The sequence below is a fragment of the Panthera leo genome, chromosome D3 (assembly GCF_018350215.1).
Source record: "Panthera leo isolate Ple1 chromosome D3, P.leo_Ple1_pat1.1, whole genome shotgun sequence".
NCBI lineage: Eukaryota > Metazoa > Chordata > Mammalia > Carnivora > Felidae > Panthera > Panthera leo.
The window spans coordinates 40978675-40997194 of NC_056690.1; the positions used below are offsets into that span (position 1 = coordinate 40978675).

Consider the following 18520-nt stretch of genomic DNA (forward strand, 5'->3'; position numbering starts at 1 on the left):
TCGGAAACAGGCTCCAGGCTCCGAGCCATCAGCCCAGAGCCCGACGCGGGGCTCGAACTCACGGACCGTGAGATCGTGACCTGGCTGAAGTCGGACGCTTAACCGACTGCGCCACCCAGGCGCCCCTCTGATTTTTTTAAAAGTAGACTTTCCCGGGCGCCTGGGTGGCTCAGTTGGTCAAGCATCCGACTCTTGATTTCAGTTCTGGTCACGATTTCATGGTTCCTGAGATTAAGGCCTGCATTCAGCTCTATGCTGACAGCATGAAACCTGGATGAGATTCTCTCTCTCCCTCTCTGTCTGCCCCTCACCCCACCCCCCAATAAATAAATAAACTTTAAAAAAATGTGAACTTTCCATTGAAATATACGTATGTTGCTAAGTATGTTTGCCCAGGCTTGGCCTCTTCACAGTTAGTTTAATATACACTGATATTCTTTATAGGAGATGGCTAGGCTAGAGGAGTAGAATGTTTTATTTTCTGCTTTGTTCCCACTCTGTTTTAAAAAAATATATTTAAAAAGCATATTAACTAATCATGAACCTGCATGGCATACCTCTCCATCTCTTTACCACATGAAATGAAGCTGCTTACTTTCAGTGCCTTCTTTCTCCTAAATCAAACCAATTTGTCTCCTCAGGGCCAGTCTCAAGAAGTGATAATTTACAAAACAAACAGTGATAAAAGAAAATGCAAATAAAAAATTATCTTCTGGGTTTTATTTCCAGTGTTTTTGTTTTTGTTTTTTTAATATGGAGCCATGTCCTGTATTCTACTACTGTGTTGAAAATAACACTTCCTACTGGTGTTGACAGTATTAATCTAAGAGGATGGGACAGAAATGAACCTTTGTTAAGTACCTGTTATTTTCTGGGAATCATACTACATGCTTTATGTAGACTATCTTGCTAAATCCTCAATGCAGCCCTAGAGAGGTATTAGTATACCAATTTATGGACAAGGAAATTAAGGCTCAATGACTTGCTGAAAGTGACATGGCTGGCAGTGGAAGAGCCAAGAGTCCTCTAGGGATTGGCCGATGCAACATACATACATGCACTCTGCAATTATAATGTATTTCTGGGAAATACCATTTCTTCTGGATGGCACTTTAAAATTTCACTCCTTGGGGCACCTGGGTGACTCAGTCGCTTAAGTGTCTGACTTTGGCTCAGGTCATGATCTCAAGGTTCTTGAGTCCAAGCCCTGCATAGGGCTCTGTGCTGTCAGCTCAGAGCCTGGAGCCTGCTTCAGATTCTGTGTCTCCCTCTCTTTCTGTGCCTCTCCCTACCACCCCCTGCCCCCGTGCTCTGTCTCTCTGTGTCTCTCTCTTAAAAATAAATAAACATTAAAAAAAGTGTTGTTTTTTTTTTATTTCAATTCTTGTTCTCAGATAAATTGAGTTAACTTTGTGTCACTGGCAGATTTTTGAGTTGAGACCATCAGAGATCGAGTACTGGGGAGGTTTTAAATTCATCTTAAATTTGTAGTAGTTTATTTTTGTCAGCATATCAGCATCATATTCTTGTTCTTGTACCCAGATTATAGCAGGGTTATCACTGACATACACTTATATTTACTTAAAGAAAAATACCCCTGGTGTCCTGGGTGAAAAAAATATTCCTAAATGTATTTGAGGTCTCTTATGAAATAATTATAGTCTTCCTGAGGTTTAGCTTATTTGCAGTAGAGAAGGCAAGAGACCAGGACTTCATTCTGCTCTCTGGAACTATGTCAACATGTCTACTGTCGGAGATAATGTGAGCTCAAACTTAAAGTTCTCTTACTTAAGAGTTGTCTCAACTCAGGGCAAGGCTAGCATTGAATATAATCTATTATTATATATATTGAATCATTTTACAAAGCTCATTTCAAATCTCTCTATTATATATTTACTTCTGTATGGAATTCCAAGCAGATTCTCATGATGATTTTTATATTCACTTATTAATTCATTCACTTCCTATCTCATTAAAAAAAAATTAGAGCTAATTATGTCAAGACTCTAAACTGAAAATCTTCCATCTTCCTTTTTCTCTACCTAAATTATAGTGTATATGTTACTGAGTTAGTAAATATTACCTTATTAATATTTGGAAAGATAGAGATAAGGAAAAAGAAATTAAAATTTACCACTAAGTTTAGTAAGAAACAAAGTGGACTAATCTTATCAGATGTTTTAGTAAAATTCCATGAGAAATTTCAAACTTGGGCAAATGTTGAGCCCTATTTTTCAGCAAACTACACAGATTCAGGTACCAGGAACTTATAAACATAATGCCAGTATTTGCTTAAATTTTAAGTAACTATTCTTGTAAGAAAAATCAAAGGTAAAATTCAGCCTTCAGAGGCCTAAGGAGACTCGATTTCAAGAAAATCTTCAATATGATCATGATACTTCCTCACTGTTGGGGTTGACAACAAAGGTATTGAAGGAGGTTAAAAATCATCTAAATATGTTTAACAACATTAATAAATTATAGCACAACTTCTATTATAAAGCATTTTGGGATGTTACCATTCACTTGCCATCATCGTCAATTATGAATAAAAACAAGTCACTTTTATAAATATCACCACTTCAAATGCAAATTTGGTCAATTTTTCTTATCAGGGCTATGTGCAAGCATACGTAAAAGCTCTCATTAAATATGTTTACAAGCGCACACACACACATAACTTTTTAAAATTTTTTCTTAATGTTTATTTATTTTTGAGGGAGAGACAGCACAACTGGGGAAAGGGCTGAGAGAGGGGGAAACACAGGATCGGAAGCAGGCTCCAGGCTCTGAGCTGTCAGCACAGAGCCCGACACAGGGCTCGAACCCACGAACTGTGAGATCATGACCTGAACTGAAGTCGGATGCTTAACTGACTGAGCCACCCAGGCACCTCCAAATAACTTTTATTATCTTAGAAAGAAACCCAGTAGGCATGAGGCCTCCCCATAACTTTAGAATTTATTTATATATGCAACAGCTCTGAGCAATGCATCACATCAACTCAGTTATAGAATCCAGATCAAGCACATAGTCTTATATCAGGATCACAGGCACACAGGCGATATCTCATTTTACAATATCATCTATTCTAGAAGGAAAGTCTTTTATTATAGACTCAATCATATTTAAACACTCTAAAAAACCAATGAAATGATCTGAGGCAAGTTACCTAATTTCTCTGAGCCTTGTTACTATATATCTAAAATAGAAATGATACACTTTACCTCATAGGGTTGTTGTGGACATAAAATGAGATAATATATATAAAAAGCATTTGGCAACACTATGGCCATAATAGGTATTATTATTGTTGTTACCATTACTGGTTAAGGTGGTGATCCCTTCTGTATGTGAACAGTTAGCTCCTGATTTACCAAGTTTTTCTTTGTCACAATGTACTTTGAACTTAGTAAAAGTTGGACAATCCTGTCACTGCCATCCATAATATCTATATTTTGCTCTTATTGTATTTTAGTCAAGTACATGTCAGTGGAATTACAGATACAGAAGAAGAAAGAATTAAAGAAGCTGCTGCCTATATAGCCCAAAGGAATCTTCTTGCTAGTGAAGAAGGAATCACAGCATCCAAACAGTCCACAGCATCCAAAAAGTCTGCAGTATCCAAACAGTCCGCAGTATCCAAACATTCTACAGCATCCAAAGAGTCCGCGGTATCCAAACATTCTGCAGTATCCAAAGAGTCCGCGGTATCCAAACATTCTGCAGTATCCAAACGGTCCACAGCATCCCAAGAGTCTACGTCCAGTCTTCACCAGGAGGAAGCTTTTGAGAAGAAGTCAAGGAAAGTTGCAATTCGAGAGAAGGCAGAACGCCTGTCGCTGACAAAAACAGTAAGGAAAGAAATTTAATATAATTTACAAAAGCAGAAATGCATGTACTGTTGTGTGTGTACATATAGATTGATTTGTTTCAAATGAAGAAATAAATATGTAGTCTTATGGAGAAACAAAACTAAAAGAATACAAGGATTCTGCGTCTCCCTCTCTCTCTGCCCCTCCCCAGCTTGCACTCTGTCTCTCTCTCTCTCAAAAAGAAATAAACATTAAAAAAAGAAAAAGAAACAAAGAATACAAAGATAAAGACATTAAAACGTATGGGTCAAACGGGTGCCTGGGTGGCTCAGTCAGTTAAGTGTCTGACTTTGGCTCAGGTCATGATCTCACAGTCTGTGAGCTTGAGCCCACGTTGGACTCTGTGTTGACAGCTCAGAGCCTGGAGCCTGCTTTGATTCTGTATCTCCCTCTCTCTCTGCCCCTCCCCCGTTCATACTCTGTCTCTCTGTCTCTCTCTCTCTCAAAAAAAAATAAACATTAAAAAAAGGTTTTTAAATAAAAAAAAATGTGTGTGTCAAAGAAAGACAGACTTAGTAGTTTTAAACTCCATGAAATTTTATTTTATTTTATTTTATTTTACTTTAGAGAAGAGGTGCAAGTGAGTGAGGGCAGAGAGAGAGAGAGAGAGAGAAGCAAGGCTCACACGAAGTGGGGCTAGAGCTCACCCAAAGCGGGACTCAAACTCACTAGCTGTGAGATCATGACCTGAGCCAAAGTTAGATGTTTAATCGATTGAGCCACCTAGATGCCCAACTCCATGAAATTTTAGGTTCTACAGAAAGTACAGTTCCAAAGAACCTTAAAAAATCCACCATGGGGGAAATAAGATATGTTGCTGAGGCTTAGAACGTTAAAAACTAAGTGTATCTTTTTTAAAGAGGCAAAGAGAAGGCAAATGGTCTAAATACGCAAGTAAAGCTCCAAGTGGAAAAATGATAATTTTGGTTTCTGTTTGTTCTCTTAGTAGCACAGGCTACTCTGACTCCATAATATTTTGATATATTTTTTTTATAGTTAGAAGAAACTGAAGCATTTCATAGAAAGTTGAATGAAGATCATCTTCTCCATGCTCCTGAATTTGTCATTAAACCTCGTTCCCACACTGTTTGGGAAAAAGAAAATGTAAAATTACATTGCTCTGTATCCGGCTGGCCAGAACCTCGTGTCACATGGTATGTTATCTTTACGAAAATTACTCATAGAATCTATTACACAAAGTTAATTTTACCTCTAGTGAAAACGTTCAGCGTTATGAATATGCAAGAGTGAATGAAAGCACCTACGAGTTTGTATAGATTTTTTAAATGGTGAAGAAGGGGCACCAGGGTGAATGGTTTATGAATGAGAAGAAAGAACAGTCCTGCATACATTATATTATGATACTTCATAATCCTGTTATACAAGTGGGTCTTTATATAAAGTATTAAAATGTAGTCAACATTTATATACAAAGAAAATCTATGGTTATGACTGCTGTGGGCCATAAAATTTAAATAAAAATTTACTCCCATATGGTATAGGTATCATTTTGTGACCAGAAGCAATAATATTTTTAAAAAATAATTAAAACCCAGAAGTCTTCATCTCTACTCCTCATAGGAGCTGAGGTTTCAACATGCTTTCTAAAGCCAAACAAAAGAGGGAATTAGATGGAAGATATTTCTCAATATAGGGTCTTTTTTTTAAGTTTTATTTTTATTTATTTTGAGAGAGAGAGATCGTGAGGGGAAGAGAGACAGAAAGAGAGAGAGGGAGAGAGAGAATCCTAAGCAGGCTCTGCACTTAGTGCAGAGCCCAATGCGGGGCTTAAAGTCATGAATCATTAAGATCATGACCTGAATTGAAGTCAGATGCTTACCTGACTAAGCCACCCAGGTGCCCCTTCAATATGGGATCTTAAGAAATTTTCTTTCCGTAAAGAATAAGCATCCATGTTCTCCTTCCATCCTATAGCCTATTGTAATTGTCAATGACTTCATGATCCCTAACCTCCAAACTTACCTGTCTAATGTCATGAATATCTGCCACAGAGACAGCAGTATGAAAATGTTGGAGCCAGCTTAAAAAGATGTTTTCTGTTTGAGTCTCTGACACATATATTTTGCGTGCTGTTTTCTTATCCTCAAGAGTAATGGTAAATTCACCCTATGTTGCAGTATAAATGCTACACAGGATGACATTGCCATCTGTAGAAGGCCTGACTCCTTTTCCTTTCTTACCCATTTTCTCTGTTGGTTAGACACCTAATTTGGCTAGGACTAATGAAGATAACTGACAAGGAGCATATTTCAGTGAAAACCAAGTGTTTTTTTTGTTTTTTTTTTTAAATTCACTTACAAGCTTTAAAGCATAAAAGTACACTGCAGTAAGTTAGGAATCAATCTTGGCCCCACATTTCTCTGTGACTATGGTATTGCATACTTTGGCCTTTCAAAGGGACATTTCCTCTTAAAACAGATTACTTCTCACCTCAAAAAATCTAAACTTTTCAATTGAAAATACATGAAGAATAATGAATTTTTAGTTGTAAGAAATATTATTTCTTACAGTAAGTAAGACAGGGTAAGTAAGTAAGTAAGTAATTCCCTCTTCTCTCATGAATTAAAATATACTACTAATAAATGAATAACTGGAATCCTTAATCAAGTAGATATATTTATTACACAATAAATTATACATTTATTGAAAATTTATTATCAATTTTCAGTTATCCTCACTAATGGAGCTGAGTAGTGTGAATGACTCCCCAAATCTTTCACATATGGCTTTGAGATATTTTTCTTCTTAACATTGAACCATATGTCCCAGGGGCTCGTTTTAAACAAAAATGAAGACACAGACACAAGGTTTGTCTCAGGAATGATTGGAAATCAGTTCATTTACTGGAACAAGTCTTCACAAGTTCCTGCGTGTCATTTAGTGTTTGGAGAAGACAACTCCATTATTTATAAAACTCTCTCCATAGGGATGGATCAGAGCATTTCATGAAAGTCCTGTTGCCTTGCAAACCAAGTGAAAAGTAAACATTAAAACAAAGAACCAGTGGACCACTCATAATCATAACCATCCTTCAGAGAACAAGATTTGCCCCTGGATAAAGCTTAAATTTAGACAGTTAGCTAGCAGACAACTGAAAATTGACTATGGTAATAAACAAGGTCAGATGCAAGTTTTGTGGGGCCTGAAGCTCATAAATTTGGCAGCACTCTTTACAAAAAAGAATGTTAATGGTCTAAATTGGGCCCTGCGCCGTGAAGGGACCCTGCTGGTGAGGGACCCTGAAGCTTCATTGGCCTCCCGGTAAACCCACTTCTGGAGGAAACTTTTGTGTGGGATTAGTGTGCCTTCCTGGGTATGCTGCCTTTAAAAAAAATAATCGTTAAGTGAAGGTCTAATTTGCTTCCTAACACTGGTATAGAGTACACAGTCTACAATAAGCATTTCCTCCGTGAGCAGGGTCCCACAACCCAAGTACAAACCCAGGTTGTTGATAATTACTCTGCGGGCATTTATGTCTTTTTGTTACCCAACTGCACTTTCTGGGCCTGACACCGAGTGCAAGCATGAAAGAAATAATTGGGGATGACCTTTCTGAATAGAAGGCGGTAACTCATGGGAACAAGTGTGTGACGATACTTTCTGCAGTCATGCTGCCTCTGCTTGTAGCCCTTAGGTCCTTAGCCATGGTTTTCAAGGGCATTTGTGCCTGGGGCCTGGCTGCCTTAGAGCCCTTTGCAAAGAGGGTTAAGTTCCAAGTTTCCACTAGGCACCCTCAGGACATGGAAGTCCCTGAGGCCTAACAAATGATCTGAACACGCAGCAGTAACAAATGATCTGAACACGCAGCAGCTGCTCTTTGGCCAATCCCATGGACTGACCAAGTCTGTCTAAATGGAATCTAGAGGTTACCCAGAAAGCACTAACTGACAGGAGCACATATCACTCATCAGGGCCAGGTGCAGGGATGCCAAGGAGCACTGTCCTGTTCCCAAGTCACTTTGAGAACAGAAAGAACCCTGTTTAGGCGTTGGGTCTAGTAGGAAAGTTAGTTGCAAGGATGCTTCTGCACCACCACAGTGAAGCTGAAGGAGGGCTTTGTCAATGCAGCAGGAAGCATACATATATGGTGAAAAATCCCGAAGTTGTTTTACTTAATTTAAGAGGCTATCTTTATGTAATAACTTGTATAATAGGCTATATATTGGTTTAAAGGAGGAGAAAAAATTATGTTTGTATTTGTTTTACTTGCATAAAGAAATTCTGGAAGGATATATAAAAATCTAAGGAGAACAGTTACCTAAAGAGATGAGGGGAGTAGAGGATAGATAAATTTGAGAAAGGAGACTACTCCCTGTGTTACCTTTACACTTTCTTGGACCATATGAAGGTGTTGCTTGTTCTAATTTTTAGAATTATATGAAATAAGGGAGAAAAGTTCTCTTTAAAAGAAGGAAGGAATTTGAATTAATTTAATTTTTTTAAAGAGCCAGATTCAGTTGGATTTCCAGTCCAAAGTCTAGATTGATTTTTGTCAATGAATATCTGGATTGTAACGTGTGGGGAGATTCATGCAAACTCACTGTAGCAATGTGTTGGCGTTACTGAGTAGCATTCATTCATTCCCTCACTGAGTACCCATGTTTTTGGATCTAAATGTGAATACTGTGTTAGATCCACCAGTGAGACATTTAAAATACTTGCTTGGAATTCTTCACATTGCCCCTAAAGTTAATGCCAAATAGACCCTTAAAGAAATGTGTCATTAGGCATGATAATAATGCAAAACCTCAGAATAAAATAGTATGAGACATGTATCTCAGGAAGAGTCTAGAGATTTGGAAAAGTCTTATTCAATTTTTGCAAATTATGAGAATTTATAAATTCCATAATAGAATCATGTATTCAATTTGTTTACAAGATTAGAGTTATTCACAATGTATTTAAATTTAGCAGTTACTACTCTATTTTCTTTGGAAAACAACCTACATTTAACATAGTTTAAAATTATTTATAATTTATGCTTACTTCCCAACATAAGGGTTTTATTTTAGATTTTTCTTATTTATTTAAGTCCAAAATTTATCCTAATGGGATAGATCTCTCTCAGCCAACTGGATTTTAAAGTGGGTAATAGCTATTTATTTAAAATATAAAGCTGGATTCTAAGCACCCATCACAGTTGTAGTGAGATACAACATGTTAAAGATCATTTTAGCCTGTATTATTTGTTGATAGAAAAAAAAGCAGAATGAACCTTTTTGCTTGAATATGCTTTATACCACCAAAGAGCTTTCACTATAACTCCTTGCTATCAAGTCAGCCCAAGATCCAGTCATTTATTTGGGGGGATGAAGTGTGTGTTTTACACACATAAACCAAGAGTATCCTTCTCCAAATATTTGCAGTATAATGGAAGCTCATTAACTAATAAGTAGTTCATAGACTCTACATGAAAATGATAAGGAAAATGGTGTACATCTGAATATTCACAAGAATTTCAGAAGCCTTTTGACAAATAATCCCAGAGTGTAGGTTACTCTCCAAAATTAGCGTCTGACTGTCCTGTTTGGAATTTCACTTTCCAGAAATAGCAAGCCCTGAAGCATATACAGAGCAGGCCAAAAATCCTTCTTTTCTTCCCCGACTGAATACTGAGGATGGCCAATCTCAAGTGACCCCCAACGTGAATGACTGGCTGAAATTCTTGGAGAATAGAATAGAATTGCTTCCTAATTTAATCCTTGTATGCTGTTTTTAAACAGACTTTTCTTACACTGACATCTGGAGTTCCAGAGGAAAGACTAGAAGATCCTCAAAGTGTTGTGTGTCGTGTGCATGTATATTTTAAACCAACTTCTTGTGCCAGGGGGTCACATTAGAAAAGTCATGGGTTTTTAGCAGAGGGAAGGCACTAAGGTGCTAAGTCGCGTAGTACTGGAGAGCGAGGGAGGTGAAGCAACACTGCGAGCTGCAAGATACTGTTTTAACTCAACTGTTTATGGAGACATGAACAACATTTTTGGCCAGAAGCCATATCAAGTGTCAGTAGATTATTTGCTCAAGTACCACATGCCATAGCCTTCCGTGTCATATTTCTCTTCTTATGCTAAAAAGAACTACTGCAAACACCCCAGCACATGAAAAAAACTGAGTAGTAAGAGGGAGCTTTTTTTGTTTTTGTTTTTTTAGGAGGGAGCTTTAGAATCTAGTGTGAAATTACTGAGACCAATTTATTGTGAAGAACATGCTGATTAACTCGTTGCACCCTGTCATTCATCAAAACAAGGAATGTTTGAAACTAGGAGCAGCTAGCCGATTTCTTTTTCCAGGTCACCCCTGATCAAATAGTCCTGTCTGCTTGGAGCTCTGTGGGGAGATGGCTGGCTGAGGACACTTTGGGGCTGGCAGGAAACAGCTAGCAGTTCTGCCGGGGGGGGGGGGGGGGGGGGGGGGGGGGGGCGGGGGGGGGGCAGAAGGTTGTGCTGCTCCACCTGCCACGCAGCTGTGACTCCTAAGCCAATCCAGTCCTCTCATCTCACATCTGAGGGAACTGAGACACAAAGAGACGCAATGTACTTTCTTGGTCTGTACTTACTTTAAATTAGCCATATCATGGGGTGCCTAGGTGGCTCAGTCGGTTAAGCGTCCGACTTCAGCTCAGGTCACGATCTCGCAGTCCATAAGTTCGAGTCCTGCGTCGGACTCTGTGCTGACAGCTCAGAGCCTGGAACCTGCTTCAGATTCTGTGTCTCCCTCTCTCGCTACCCCTCCCCCACTCATGCTCTGTCTCTATCAAAAAATGAATAAACATTAAAAAAATTAAAAAAAATTAGTCATATCATGAAGTTTGAAGTATGCATTTGTCAGAACTCTGTTCCTTCAGCCACGAATTATGAAGCCACAGTTAATCTGTTGTTCCACAATAATTCTGTTCAATCCAATTTAACGAACAGTGAGTACCTAATATTTGCCCATGATTCATACTTCCTGGAGAGTGGGAATAGAAGTAAATGTGGATCAGACACAATCCCCGTCACCAAGACAATGACAGCTCAGTAGAAGACACACATATCCAACCAGAATCTGATAAATGTTGTATCTTGCAGCTTGAACCAAGTAACACTGATGTAGAGAGGCAGGAACAATTAATATCATGTGGGATTTCAATTTTTCTTAATGGGGGGAGTTTATTGATTTTGAGAGACAGACAGACAGAATGTAAGTGGGGGAGGGGCAGAGAGAGAGAGGGAGACACAGAGTCTGAAGCAGGCTCCAGGCTCTGAGCTGTCACCACAGAGCCCAATGCAGGGCTGGAACTCATGCACCGCAAGATCATGACCTGAGCCAAAGGTGAATGCTCAACTGACTGAGCCACCCAGGCGCCCCTTGTGTGGGATTTCAAGGAGGAGTTTATTGAAGAAATGGTATTTGATCTGAACCTTGAAGGATGAGTTGGGATTTTGCTAGGTGGAGGAGAAAGACACATTTTTTTTAAGTATATTTATTTATTTTACTAGAGAGAGAGAGAGAGAGAGAGAGAGAAAACAAGAGTGAGGGAGAGTCAGAGAGAGGGAGAGAGAGAGAATACTAAGTAGGATCTACACTATCAGCACAGAGCCTGACGTGGTGCTCACACTCAGAAATCATGAGATCATGACCTGAACTCAAACCAAGAGTCGACGCTTAACTGACTGAGCCACCCAGGTTCCCTGACACGTTGTTTAAAGTATAGAAAATGAGCATGTTTTAGGGACATAGGGCATGTGTGTGCACATGTGCGTGTGTGAGTGTGTGAGCTGGGGAGAGGAAGGAACTGACTGAAAATTATTTCCTTTCTTTCTCTCCCTTTCCACCACTTTCCCTGCTCCCAAACCTCATTATCACCATTTCCAGAAGTCTGAAGAAATAAAATGCAGCTAAATAGAGAACAGTTGGACAATGGAAGCATCATATGTTGTCACAAGTCAGACTGCTTGGGTTCAAATCCCAGCTCTGCTATGTAGCTGTGTGAACTGGGACAAGTTACTTAACTTGGGAGAAGTTACTTAACTTCTCCTGGCCTTGGTTTTTTTCATCTGGAAAATGATGTTACCAATAGTACTATCTCATGCAGTTGTGAGGATTGAATTTTCTAACCTATATGTAAAGCACTTAGACTCTTGCCTTGGCTCACAGTAAATGCTCTGAGTTGTGGTTATTAGTGTTATTTACATTATCTGGGCACGTGAAGTGGGGTGTTGGAAAGGGAAGCAAGTGAAATCTAGCTCTCAACAGAAAATGCCTTAAGCAAAAAAGCCTGGTCTGGCACCATAGCCATTGGCTATTGAGGGCATGAGGAGGTGGTGAAGAATCAAGGTGCGACTCCAGCCTTGGGGGACAGTGTCTGAGGAAGGGCCCCTCCGTGTAGCCCTACCCTCTGAGGGCTGACAGGCTTAGCCAGGAATGGGACAGTCAGAAAAAGGGAATCTTTCAGCTTTTATTTGTCAGACTTTTTCTTTCGTGATTGATATTTAAGTTCTTCCAAGCCGAGAGCCATGCTTGCCTTTAACAGAACAAAACGCTTAAATATAATGAGCTTTCAATACAATGGCATTGTTTTTAACAACATGGAAGAATCTTAGTAGGAAGAATGTTTTACTTTCATCCTACAGACAGCCAATGATAAAACTCCCAACATAAAGCCTTCCTTTCTATCCTGTCAACAATGGACAAGTTTTTCTTTCAGTCTTTTATTGAAGTATAATATACATACACAAAAAGTGCATATTACATGTAAATGTAGAGCTTTGGTGAATTTTTGTAGACTGCACACACCCATGTAACCAGTACTCAAACACAAGAAACCAAACATTATCAGCACCTAAATGCCTCCTTCATGTCTGCTGTCCCCCCCCCCCCCCCCCCCGGGAAGTCACTCTCTTCACTTCTAATAGCATTAATTTGGTCTCTTCTGGTTTTGTACTTTATATAAAAGCAATCATTTTATACTCTTTTGTGTCTGGTTATTTTCACTCAACATTATGTATGTGAGACTCAACCACATTGTTATGCATGGTCAACTTCTTAAATGTAATTTTTATGATGGAAGAGAGGAAAGGACGCTCATCGAGAAGTTTTACTGGATTTATAGTGCATTTTATTTAATCTGCCATAGATTTGTATTTATTGAACAGTTACTGCTGCTAATCTCAGTGTCATGTTTATAGGTGTCCCTTGAAGAACAAGGATTGTGTGGGTGTGCTTTTAATCATAAAGCTATTTACATTTCTACTTATTTCACCTTGTTCTCTTGTCTCACAGGTATAAAAACCAGGTGCCAATAAATGTCCACGCAAACCCTGGAAAGTACATTATTGAGAGTCGATATGGAATGCATACTCTGGAGATCAATGCGTAAGAGGACATCTGGGTCCATATGTGTGTTGTTCGACAATTGCCTGGGGAGTCATCTCACCACTCCAGTTAACAACCACTCTCCCCCTTTCTTCCCAGTGCAACAGGATCACAAAGTGATCTTAGATTTGAATTTAGTAAAAGATGATGAGAATAAAATTAACTTCTGTCTTTTAATTTATCATTTTATATACTGGAGAGTTTTTCTAGACATTAGTAAGAAAATAAGTTACATAAGTAGGCACTTATATTTAGTTATCCTTCCATCATCATCATCATCATCATCATCATCATCATCCTTTTTTGCCTTTAGTCGGCAGAGGCCATGGAGATTGCGGTGGGTGGCAGTGAAAGTAAGCTTCCCACCAGAAAGTGTGGGAAATTATCTGCCCACCCTGTCAGCCTGCAGAGGGAGGCAGGACTGGACACCGGAGTGTTTTTAAAGCAAAATGCAAAGCAGAATTGAAAGCAGAACCCACATCAAAATTTCTAAATCCTCAAAGGTTTATCATATCTCCTAATATGGTTTTGAAATCCAAGCTTAGTCATGTGAATGAAAAAGCTAAAACTCCCACTATTTGCAGTTCACATGAAACTGTGACATGCTGAGACGTCAAAGTAAAATTTACATCATTGTGATCTCAAGAGAGTTTGTAGTCTTCTCCTCAGATCAGAACAGCTGCCACATGGGATACAGGGTTTCAAGCAGGACTCTGGGGCCCTGTGACATTTGCCGAGCGTCGACCTCCAACCAGAGTCACTTCAATTCTGCCACTTGGTGGTTCTACTGAGGCTGCAGTGAGCTCTGTGGTTGCTTTATAATTCAGTAGTTATGAGAAAGGCAACCATATTGACCTTCCTGGGGTTGTGCTGGTGTCTATAAAATTTCAACAAGAAATAGGTTTTTACAAATGACGCTAAACCCAGAAAGTCAACGAGGAACTCAGACACTGGTTATGACAAGACACAAAAAGACCTGCTTTGAAATCTTAGCTTATTCATCTCTGTGAGATCATTCTTTCTTTTATTTTATTATTAAACACATCCCAGTTTCTGTATTATAACTTACAGGAACTTCCAAATAGCACTGCTTGTGTTGTACTATGGGCTGAATCTCCAAGTGCGACCTGAACCTTGGTAGAGTTGAGACAGAAATAGCATATTTGTACTTTGGAGCTAGAACACAGACCCAACCATTAGACAGAGCCAGATCTGGTTTGTGGCTCAAGGAGAGCGGCTGTGTCTTTCCCTCTCTGTTCCCCCCAGACTGAAACTCACCCTGAGGGATGCCAGCAGGAAGACTGTCCCCCCAGGGTGCTCTGCGTAGTTACTACTACAAAAGTACATGGCTAGACATTTTCTGTTCCTGACACAGTTTTAGACCAGTTAATTGTAACACTGTTTGTGCTGTAATTTATGCGCTTAACACTTTGCTGACATTTTTTTTGGACATTTAAAAAAAATTTTTTTTTTACGTTTTATTTATTTTTGAGACAGGGAGAGACAGAGCATGAACAGGGGAGGGTCAGAGAGAGGGAGACACAGAATCTGAAACAGGCTCCAGGCTCTGAGCTGTCAGCACAGAGCCCGACGCGGGGCTCGAACTCACGGACCGAGAGATCATGACCTGAGCTGAAGTCGGCCGCTTAACCGACTGAGCCACCCAGGCGCCCCTTTTTTGGACATTTTAAATGAACCTGGGCTAGGGTCACAGTGGACTATAGGTGTCCTCCTCCCATTCTGTGCAGCTGGCCTCAAACTGCAGTAGATATCTTGCATTATATAAAATCCCACAGGGAGCTAGATTGGAGTTAGTAGCTTCATCAAGAGTCCCCAACAGCCAGGGCGCCTGGGTGGCTCAGTTGGTTAAACGTCCAACTGTTGATTTCAGCTCAGGTCATGATCTCACGATTATGAGATCGAGCCCCACATTGGGCTCTGTGCTGACCATGGAGCCTGCCTGGGATTCTTTCTCTCTCCTCTCTCTCTGCTCCTCCCCCTGCTTGTGCTCTCTCTCTCAAAATAAATAAACAGTTAAAAAGAAGAAGAGTCCCCAGGAGCCACGTTGTTAGCCAGTGATTTGCAGTGTGTGATGTCAGCAAAGATACCTTTGATAGAACAGCATTGTTGCAATGGTCACTCACTTCCTTCTGTCCTTTCAGATGTAATTTTGAAGACACTGCCCAGTACCGGGCTTCAGCGATGAATGTTAAAGGAGAGCTTTCAGCATATGCTTCGGTTGTCGTAAAGAGTGGGTTTGCTGGGCTTGTTTTATTCAAAATGCATTTTTTAAAAATTAACTCTCATTGCTAAAAATAAATCAAGAAGCAGTTCATATGTATTTCTGCTTTCTTTTCTAGGATATAAGGGAGAGTTTGATGAGACCCGCTTCCATGCTGGGGTTTCCACCCTGCCCCTCAGCTGTAAGTATAAAAATATATTTGCTAAGTGTCATCTCTATTTAAAATCCAGCATAATAAGCCATTCTATAATGCTGAAATAAAAGCATAGGATTATTATAACATATGTTAGTACGTATATGATAGCACTCTTTTCTTATTTTTTAGATTCTTTGGTTACTATTCTCTTTCTGGATATAATTGCTTTGTTCTGGTTTTATAAAAGCCCAGATATGATGGGCTAAAAATGGCAAATGTTTTTAAGTCTTTCTGTGTTAAACTGAAGAAGATCATTACACAAACCTGGGCAGAGTGATTTAACCACACACACACACACACACACACACACACGCACACATGCCCACATGCACACACACACACACACACACACACACACGTGCACACACACACATATGTACTGTATCAGGGCATCCAGGTCAGCATCACTCCTGGAGACATCTATGTGTGACTCCCACTGCTACCCCACCTCTACCCAGTCAAGGTTAGGTGTCCTTGGTGAGACCATCAGAGCATCCATCACATTGGATGCTGTTAACTGTTATATGTCTCTTTCTCCCACTGGCCTCTAAGCCACTTAAAGGCAAAGCTGAAACTTTTATCTCTAACCCCAGCACCTGACACAGCGTAGGTGTTTGATAATGAATGAATAAATAAATACATTCATTTATGAAGTACAAATCAAAATACATGATGTCTAAATGTGCTATAATAACAAACTATTAAAAATATTCTGATCTGTGGTTATTTGTGAACTCCAATCATTTTGTCTATATCAGAACTTCTTTTCATAGGAAACAATAAAAGCAAAATCCTTATGGTTGTTCAATAATTCAGTGCTTACAATGGTCAGACTGAAAAAGGTAGTCACGCCTGAACTTATTTTCTGAATGTTAAAATGTAAATGGTAGTTTTGAAAATGCTTGATGAAGATACTTTCTCATGGGTTGATGAAGATACTTTCTCATGGGTCAGTTTTTCACCTGCTCAGTTTGATGTCTATAGATCACCTGTTCCATCAAATTCATGGAATGGCTCCTAATTTTAATATTCCAAGTTTTAATCATTGGTACAAATCCCATGGGTGGCTGGGAGGGGATGATGGGTGGGAGTGAGGGAGGAGCACATCCCCAATCATGTTTTTCTTCTATCATTTCGTTTGTATTGAGATAGAATAGTTGGAAATTCTGGAACTATGACTTATCTCCCATTGTCCCTAAGGCTGGTTTATTAATCATTTATTTCACGGTCCTCTAAATGTATCCTGCTCATTCCCACTGCCATATCATCATCCATATTTCTCCTGTTTCTCTCTTCTCCACCAAGCCAGGGTTGAAAAGCCCAGCTCAACCTACCTCTCTAACTTTTTAATCTGACCGGCCCCTGAATTAAGTGCAGTTGTTTCCAACAGAGAAAACAGAGGGATTTTATTCATTTATTCAACTAATATTTATTGAGAATCTGTTATGTGCTAGGTACTGGTGTAGTTGCTTGGAATATGCTGGTAAATATCATAGATAAAGCTCCCTGCCCTTGGTTCTGTTTTAGTAGTTAACATATATTGATCAGTTGTACCAGACAGCATACTAAGATATTTTGTTATATGCAATAATCATGTAATGCTCTCCCAAAGCTTATAAAATAGGTGTCTTTTATCTGTGCTGTGCCTATGAGGAAACAGTTTTTGATAGGTTAAATAATGAGAAAACACCACATAGAGTGGTAGAATAGGGACTTGTAAATTGGTCTCTCTATTCTAAGCCATACTCTTATTTTTTTTAAATTTTTTCAAAATATTTATTTATTTTTGAGAGAGAGAGAGAGAGAGAGAGCAAGTGGGGGAAAGCAGAGAGACAGGGAGACACAGCACAGAATCCAAATCAGGCTCTAGGCTCCCAGCTGTCAGCCTAGACCCCAACATGGGGCTCGAACTCACAAACTGTTGAGATCATGACCTGAGCCAAAGTCAGACGCTTAACTGACTGAGCTACCCAGGTGCCCCCTAAGTCATATTCTAAAACAGGAGTCAGTATTTTCTGTGAAGGACTCCTATAATTATGAGTTGTGAACTACCTGTAATTTGTAAATTGTAAATACTTTAGGGTTGTAAATACTTTAGGCTTTGTGGGTCATATATGGTCTTTGTCACAACGACTCAACTCTACCTTTGTAACACAAAGTAGCCATAGACAGTAGGTAAATAATAAATGAGCATGGCTGCCTTCCAATTAAAACCTTACTTATGAACATTGAAATTTGAATTCCCTGTAACTTTTCACACATCACAAAATATTCTTCTTTTGATTTTATCTTGATCATTTAAACAATTGAAATTTATTTTTCTAGTGGTGCAAACAGGAGACTGTCCAGATCTGGCTCACAGATTTGCCAAACCCTGACCTAATCCCAGCTTTCTTTGTAACTGTTATCTCTACTCCTAAGGCAGCTTTGGAGCCAGCCTGGCTCTCCAGACAGTAAGGTCTGATTGAGTTGTTTCACTTTTTGATCTCAGTGGGATACCATCATATACAAGTGGGGCAGATGTAACCTGTGCTTCAAAGGGAAGTTGTTTCACTATTGGTTAGGGGTTGCCTGGGAACACACAAATTCAAGGCAATATCATGTCTTGCTTGAGAGCAGAGGTTCTAACAGCCCTCCCGTGTAAATCTTGGCTCTGCAGGGTGAACATGGGCAGTTACTCGGCCTCCCTATGCTTCTGTTTCCTCATCTATAAGACAGAGTGATGATAATAGCACTTACCTGATTGAGCTATTATGAGGTTTGAGGTAATAGCTATTTAACATTTGGAACACTACTTGGCACAAGTTGAACTCGATACATTTTCGCTTGCAT

General features: G+C 39.4%; 1 protein-coding gene across 10 annotated transcripts in view; it reads left to right on the forward strand.

Moving 5' to 3' along the window:
* The window catches only part of MYOM1 (myomesin 1), a 168660-nt gene that overhangs the window by 52722 nt on the left and 97418 nt on the right, over positions 1-18520 (forward strand). For all 10 annotated transcript variants that reach the window (XM_042911112.1, XM_042911118.1, XM_042911108.1 and 7 more), the window contains 5 exons: positions 3479-3854; positions 4872-5029; positions 13158-13250; positions 15413-15501; positions 15611-15673. In XM_042911112.1, coding sequence (XP_042767046.1) covers positions 3479-3854; positions 4872-5029; positions 13158-13250; positions 15413-15501; positions 15611-15673 — 779 coding nt within the window. The remainder of the gene's footprint in view (positions 1-3478; positions 3855-4871; positions 5030-13157; positions 13251-15412; positions 15502-15610; positions 15674-18520) is intronic.